This window comes from Benincasa hispida, chromosome 11 (assembly GCF_027475165.1).
Source record: "Benincasa hispida cultivar pf3 chromosome 11, pf3_genome.v1.1, whole genome shotgun sequence".
Lineage (NCBI taxonomy): Eukaryota > Viridiplantae > Streptophyta > Magnoliopsida > Cucurbitales > Cucurbitaceae > Benincasa > Benincasa hispida.
In genome coordinates, this window is record NC_143488.1 from 54,732,459 (window position 1) to 54,739,692 (window position 7,234).

General features: G+C 31.6%; 1 protein-coding gene across 1 annotated transcript; it reads right to left on the reverse strand.

Moving 5' to 3' along the window:
• Positions 1-293: 293 nt before the first annotated feature.
• On the reverse strand, positions 294-1,893 carry PDE329 (calcium homeostasis regulator). The gene is made up of 3 exons (XM_039049153.2): positions 1,364-1,893; positions 857-1,021; positions 294-738 (listed from the first exon to the last, which is right to left on the reverse strand). The coding sequence occupies exons 1-3, from the start codon at positions 1,730-1,732 to the stop codon at positions 418-420; spliced, it is 855 nt and encodes a 284-aa protein (XP_038905081.1). The 5' UTR covers positions 1,733-1,893; the 3' UTR covers positions 294-417.
• Positions 1,894-7,234: the final 5,341 nt, after the last annotated feature.

Here is a 7,234-nt window from a genome sequence, read left to right on the forward strand (position 1 = left end):
TTCTTCTTGTTGCTATCATGATGGACTTTGTAATACCTCTTATGAAAAGAATTCATTTGTTTCCTATTATGAATATCAGTAAAGAAGATTGAGAGACCTTTCACAGTAGATGTAAATCTCACCTTGAGGTTGAACTACTATAATTTATGTGTTGTTTGTTCTTTCTCCTCTTCTTCTTTTATTTTCATTCGAGTACTTCTGTTGTTACAACATTGAGCTGAAAGGTTAGTAAGTATAGTTCAGGTCAACATGAACAAATTATATTAATTGGACTTTAATCAAACACATTACTCTAATCTAAAATATTAATATCATAATTAACCGCCAATATTTTTCTAAATTAAGAGAATTGTGGAGCAGAAGATTCAAATCTTACAAACTTTAAGAGTTCAAAGTTACAAACAAACTAAACTATGGCTAAGTCTCAGTCTTCTCTTGGAGGAATTGAAGGTCCTTCATTTGAGCTAAAATAGCTTCTTTTGACAAAGGCTGTGGCTCAGGAACAATGGCAATGTCCTTGCCTTCAGCAATTCTAATTGCCTTCTCTTTCACAATCCTTTGAATCTCAGTTTCCCTAACAGATGCAAAAACAGCACTCAACATGATAACCAGAAGTTTCTCATCATCTTCCTCTATTGGATCTCTCCCAAAGGAACAAACATAAATGGCATCAAGTGCTTTCTCAACTCGAACCTCCATTGGTATGTTCGGAACAGCAACTTTTAGTTTCTCTCGTTTCTAAATAGGTGAACGTCAAATCCATAGAGTAACAATTGTATTAAGAACAAAAAACGAATGAACCGAAAAGTTAAGAGGCTAAAATGATATTTAAACCGAAAATATATAATCTACAAACCTCTCTAGCCTCATTCATCATAGCAAGGAAAGTCTCCTCTTCAAATTCAATATCATTTGAAATACGAAGCCTTGCTACTCCTTCCAAAATTTCCTCCGATTTAAGCAAACCAGCTCCAACAGCTGCCAGCCAACAACATAATAGAACATACAAAGGTTCTCCTGCCTACCACAACCAAATATTCTACTTTAAACAAAACATTATGATTTGCGTTTTTTCCTAAAATTATTGAGTTGTATCAATTTTTATCATAAACTTTCACTTTTATAAAAAAAAAAAAAAAAAAAAAAAAAATAATAGCATACATTGATGTTAGTTGAGCTAAACTCTTTTTAGGCAAATTAATTTACGTTTAAGCTCAACTTTATTTTAACGAAATTAATGAAGATTTCACACAATTTTCTATTGAAAATGAGTGGAAATTAACTGGGTAAAGATTACAGCACTTGTTTAAATTTAGTCATAAAATTGAAAATTTACCATCGATGCAATCAAGAGACGCATTACCTTGCCTTTTCTTTCTTGAAATTCATAAAAGGCTTTAGATTCCATAATCGTACATTTCTTCCCAACTCGTCTCCGGAACTCCGCAAAATCAATAATGTCGCTGCCGACGCCGCCTTCGTCACTCAGAATCCTCGCGATCAGTCCGACCACCGGCAGAGATCCGATCACCTTATTCGCAAATCCGGACAGAGAGTTCGGATTCTCCATGTAAGCTTTAACGGACAACACGCCGGCCGAATTCGACTGCCGGCGGCGGCCATAGATTTGCCGGAGAAAGAGCCGAGAAGGCGAAATGGGCTTAGAGAGGAAGAAGGATTTGAGATTGGAGTGGAGAGAAGATGAAGTACTGGAAGTTGAGGTCACGGACATGGCTGCGAGTTGGGATTCTCAACAATTATTCTCACCCTCTCGTTTATATATGTTATCCGATTTGGGATTTTATTTCTGGATTTTTTTTTTAAAAAAAAAATGAGTTTTTGTAAAAATCTGAATAGTGAATTTTTATTGGACCTGGATAGGCCATTTGGCTGGAAAATTAACAGATACAAAAATTTCTGTATTGTTAAAAAACGACGGAGAAGGGAAAAAAAATTCTTTTCAAATATTAAAAAAGAACAAATAAACTATAATATTTTATTCTTATTTATAAATATTTTGAATAGTTTTATCGTTTAAAATAATTTTCTAAAAAATAGGAGAATTAAAAATAAATATATTATTTATCGAGATAAATTTAAAATTGTTCCATACAACTATTTATAAGATTAAGTTGGACATTGAGTTGTGAAAATAAAAGATATAAAGCATTTAAATTATATATATGTTCAAACAATTTAGAAGTGTTTAAATAGACATTTAATGTTTGGAGCAATTAGTTTCGAAAGCTATGATAAAATAGATTTTGCAAATCAAAAAATTCAAAACTAATTTTATGTAAATTTTTTTAAAGAAAATTAAGGGGAAATTGTAAAAAAACCACACATAAAGTATGATGGTAATTACATTTACACTCCCATACTTTCAATTATAAAAATTGAGTCTCCAAACTTCTAGAAGTGTTAAGATTGGACTCTTGAGCATGAGCTTACAATATTTGTAGAAATTAGACCCACAAATGTAAAAATTGAACTCTTAAACTTATACAATTATACAATTACATATGTTTAAGGGTTCAATTTTAACACTAGTATAACTTAGAGGGTTCAATTTTTAAAATTGAAAGTTTAAGGATATAATTGCAATTATTACTATACTTTAGGTGTGATTTTTGCAATTTATCCAAAAAATTAATTTATCAAACACAGGTTAAATTAGAGATGATCATCTCATGTGGAGATTTCCTATTTAGACAAAGAACAATGGGAGGGAGGAGAGGAAATTTTTTTTTTCCCTCTAAGCCAAATGAGGACAGGGTTCCCCGTCCTCCGGCTCTTTTTTAATTTATTATAATAATAGTTATTATGTTATGATTATATTTAAATTTCAAAATTTATTTTTTAATAATCAAGATAATGGATATGCTTGAATTGAACATTTAAATTTATATAATTTTGATGGATTGATTATTTCATTTTGTTGGAAACTATGTGTAATTTCTTTTTCAATTCATATGGCCTAGTAGGATTAATCATATAAAAAATTAGTTATAAATTTAACTCTGTAATTAAAATTTAAGGTCCGTTAGGTTATTATTTTATTTTTTGTTTTTGGTTTTATTTTTAAAAATTAAGCCTATGGACACTACTTTCACCACCAAATTTCTTTTTTTATCATCTACTTTTCACTAATTTTTTTTGAAAAACTAAGCCAAATTTTGAGAACTAAAAAAATAGCTTTCAAAAAATTGTTTTTGGAATTTGGAATTTGGCTAGGAATTCAATCATTGTACTTAAGAAAGATGCAAATCATTGTAAGAAATGTGGATGATATATGCTTAATTTTCAAAACCAAAAACCAAATGGTTATCAAATGGGACCTAATTTATTTATTTAAAAGAACAAAACAAGAACAATTGAGATTTAAATTAATGATTTTCTATTGTTTTAAAAATTAAATTAAATTTGAGATTTTAATAATGGTTATTTTTAAATATAGGAAAATGAGCCAACTTATTTACAAATATAGCAAAATATCATTGATAGATGTTCATTAGTGTTCACCACTGTCTATCAGTGATAGACAATAATATTTTTCTATGTTTTAAAATATTTTCAGCAGATTTTTTAAAGAAATTTCCAATAGTTTTGTCATTTAAAATAATTACCCTTTAAATAATTTGATTTTTGTTGTTTGAGATTTAAAATATCCATTTGTGATTTGGATATTTTAGGGGTTGTTTGGTAGGTAATCTGAAAACAAAATTTTGAAAATAACGGATTCAAAGAAAACATAGTTGTATTTCATGTTTTCATATTTGGGTTTGGTAGTAGATTCGGAAATTAAATTCTAATTTAAACGATTTTTTCAAAATGTGTTTGAAAATATATTTAGTTATTGTGGCATTGAATATTTGATAAAGAATAATGTGCTCTACTTCCTAGAAGTTTTCCTAAATTAAGCCCAAGTATAAACTTAATAAAGGTATCTTGGTGAGAACCAAGGTCGAACACAGGGACTTTGTACTGAAAATAAATGTTGTACTAAAAGATTGAAATGGGCGTAGACATAGGTTGATCAATTGAATGCATGTAGTAAGTATATGTACAATTAAATTAATGAATTAATTGTTGGGGTTGATGCCCTAAAATCTTGTGTCCTGTAGTTTGTAAACATTTTTTTATAGGAACGCTTGTGATATATAATAAATGATATTTACTTCACTTCTTAACTTTGCACATTTAGATGTTTTATTTGCTTTACCACGAACCAATAAATCTAATATCTCTAATTGTCTTTATGTAAGCATGTATGTAGTGACATACAAGTGGATCATGTCTTAAGTGATAACCAAAATGGTCTGTAATATATGGATATGGGAGGGAAACCTTATTTTGGTAACACTACGGACGCGGCCCGCTTTATGGAATAGTTACAAGTGTTGTGACTTGTCACAGGTGGTCTGATCTTGATCATTCGTGTAGGAGATATGCGAGCAGGGACGTCCTATACAAAGAATTTGTATAAGACCTGATCACGAAGTGTTAACGTCTCGTCATATAACTCCGTTCATGACAGAGACTTCACTTCACTGGGATGACCATAGGTAACATGACCTCAATCCTGAGTGAGTTAGGAACTCCTGCCATTGAGGGTGGTCCTTTGATTTGCAGGGTGCGAGTGGCCAGAGCACCGACTCAAACCTACTACTTTGGGGATTCGTCTGATTTGAGAGCTGGGAACTCAACTTCACAAGATGGAGTTCACTCCTTCCCCGAAGCAGAGGTAAGTAGATAGATTGCTCCTTTAAAGGTTGATCCTGGGGCTTGAACTATGTGGCGCCACCCACCTTCTCATGGCCCGAGAGGTGTTCACACATAGTAGGACTATGTTGTATTGTTTATTAAAGGGACCAGTGGTAATTTAGGAGTAAGATGTAACTACAGGGATAAAATGGTAAATTGGCCCAACTGTACTTACGAGCATCTGTGAAGGGTCATCGTCTAGGGAGCATAGATACTTCTAATTTTGTAGAGAATTGGTATCAGGTACGGATACATCTAGATACGTGGCAGATACGTGATTTGAAGTATCTTATCTTTTTATTTTTATTTTTAATTTTAATTTTTAGATATGCGTACCTGCTTCTAGATACGTGAAGGGGATACATGGATCAATTTTTTGTTTCAAATTTAAGCCAAACCATTTAAAAAGCCCAACCTACCACCCATTTTATTTTAGTGCATATTTAGGAATGATTTTAAAATCATCAAAAATCACTTTTTTCATATTTAAAATCACTTGAAAACACAATTTTAATTACTCAAAATTAACTTAATTTTCAATTTTACACTTTTAAATGCAATTTTCATATTATCAAAATTAGTTTTGAAGAATTAAACATGTTTCACGATGATTTTGAAAATGACAAAAGTGATTTCAACCATTTTAAAATTACTTTCAAACATAAAAGTCCACTTAAATTAAGAAGTTCAAAACAAAATAAATTAAAAATGATAAAACATAGCAAATTAAAAAAAAAATCCAAAATGTAATTAAATCTTCATTTTTCCCTTTTCTCTCACTATTTAAATCATGGTTCACACCTCCTTCATTCTCAACTTCATTATTCAATCTTCATCTTCTACTTCTTTCCTACCGTCTACTTTAATCACTCAACAATCACTCGATGTTACTAGATTTTTTTTTATTAAGTTTTCACTCTTTTCTTGAATCTATTCTAATCTAACTTAAAATATGTATTATAGCAATTAATTAGACATTATATGTATATATAATACGTATCTTCAACGTATCCGTATATTAGTTTTTTAGAAATTAACGTATCGTCGTATCGTATCGTATCCGTATCATGTATCCATAGTTGTGTCTATGCTTCTTAGGTCATCGTACTGATGATTGGTTATATCCCATGGACATAGAAATATATCTATGGTAAGAAGAATTCAGTTGTCAGTCTTTAGTGGAATGTCTGGCAGTTAACGAATGGTGGATATCGTGGTTAAAGAGTTTGGTCAGTTACTCACGTACTCTTGGAGCTTTGAGCCATAGGTCCATAATGTCCCCTTGGTAGCTTGGATACAAGTTGAGAATCAGTTTTTGGGTCCATTTGAAATGTTCAAATTGATAAGAGTGAGTTCGATTATATATGATATAATTAAACTAGTTAATTATATATGAAATAATTGACTTTATGTATGAGATACATTAATTTAAAGGAAATTAGATATAAATATGATTTATATCTAGTGGAGAAAAAATACTATGGTTAATATATGATATTAAAACATAGGTTATGAATATAATGTGATTATATTTATTATTTATTAATTGGACAGTTATAGGATAATTGGTCGGCATCTTTTCTGTTTTCGTAACGGATGAGTAAGATGAAGAATGCTTTGAGACGCTTAAATAGCTGAAGGTGTGTTAAGCATTGGATGAGATAGCGTTTTATGTGTGTCATTGCTTGCTAAAATCAGAGTCTATACGATAGTGCAAAATGATCGCTTAACATTTACACCCGCGCGTGCCTTGTACTAAACAATCGCTTATCTTTTACTAAACGATCATTTAGCGCCCGAGCTTTACTAAACGATCGTATAGATGATCACTTAGTTTTTTTCTACATGATCGTTTACCTTTTCCTACACGATCGTATACTGCACCTAAACGATCAAACATTTTGTCTATATGATAGACGAAGTCTTTCTCCCACTTGCTTGATCGTTGTATACGATCTCTTTACCTTATCCCCTCTACCAAATCCGAACAAAGCCCATCATTTAGATTCTCACTCCGAGAATACTGAGGGTTTCGAGTGGTGGTGTCATCCTTGTTTCCTTCTGTTCGTGCGAAGATTGTTCGTGGTAGACGATTGGGTGTTGCTAAACGATAGCTTGGCGTTCCAGCAAAAGCGAGATTTGTTATGAAGAAAAGTCTTCAACTGGTATGATCTCTCGGTCTCTTATTTATTGATCATTTAAGCATGTCAATAATTCAGCATTGTGAATACATATCTATATGCTTGAATGAATATGTGGAAATTCTGTCATAATGAATTGGAAAGATCCGCTTTCGCTCATAGGGACTCCTGTATAAAAGTTCCTTCATTAATTACAAGAGATGGTAAGAGTGAATGAAGGTGAATAGTGAAAGTGATAGTGGGGATATGATGCATTGAATGTGAGTGTGTGAAGGTGATGCGTTGAGTTATGGGAATGGTGATGGAGTGACAGAAATACAACACAAATG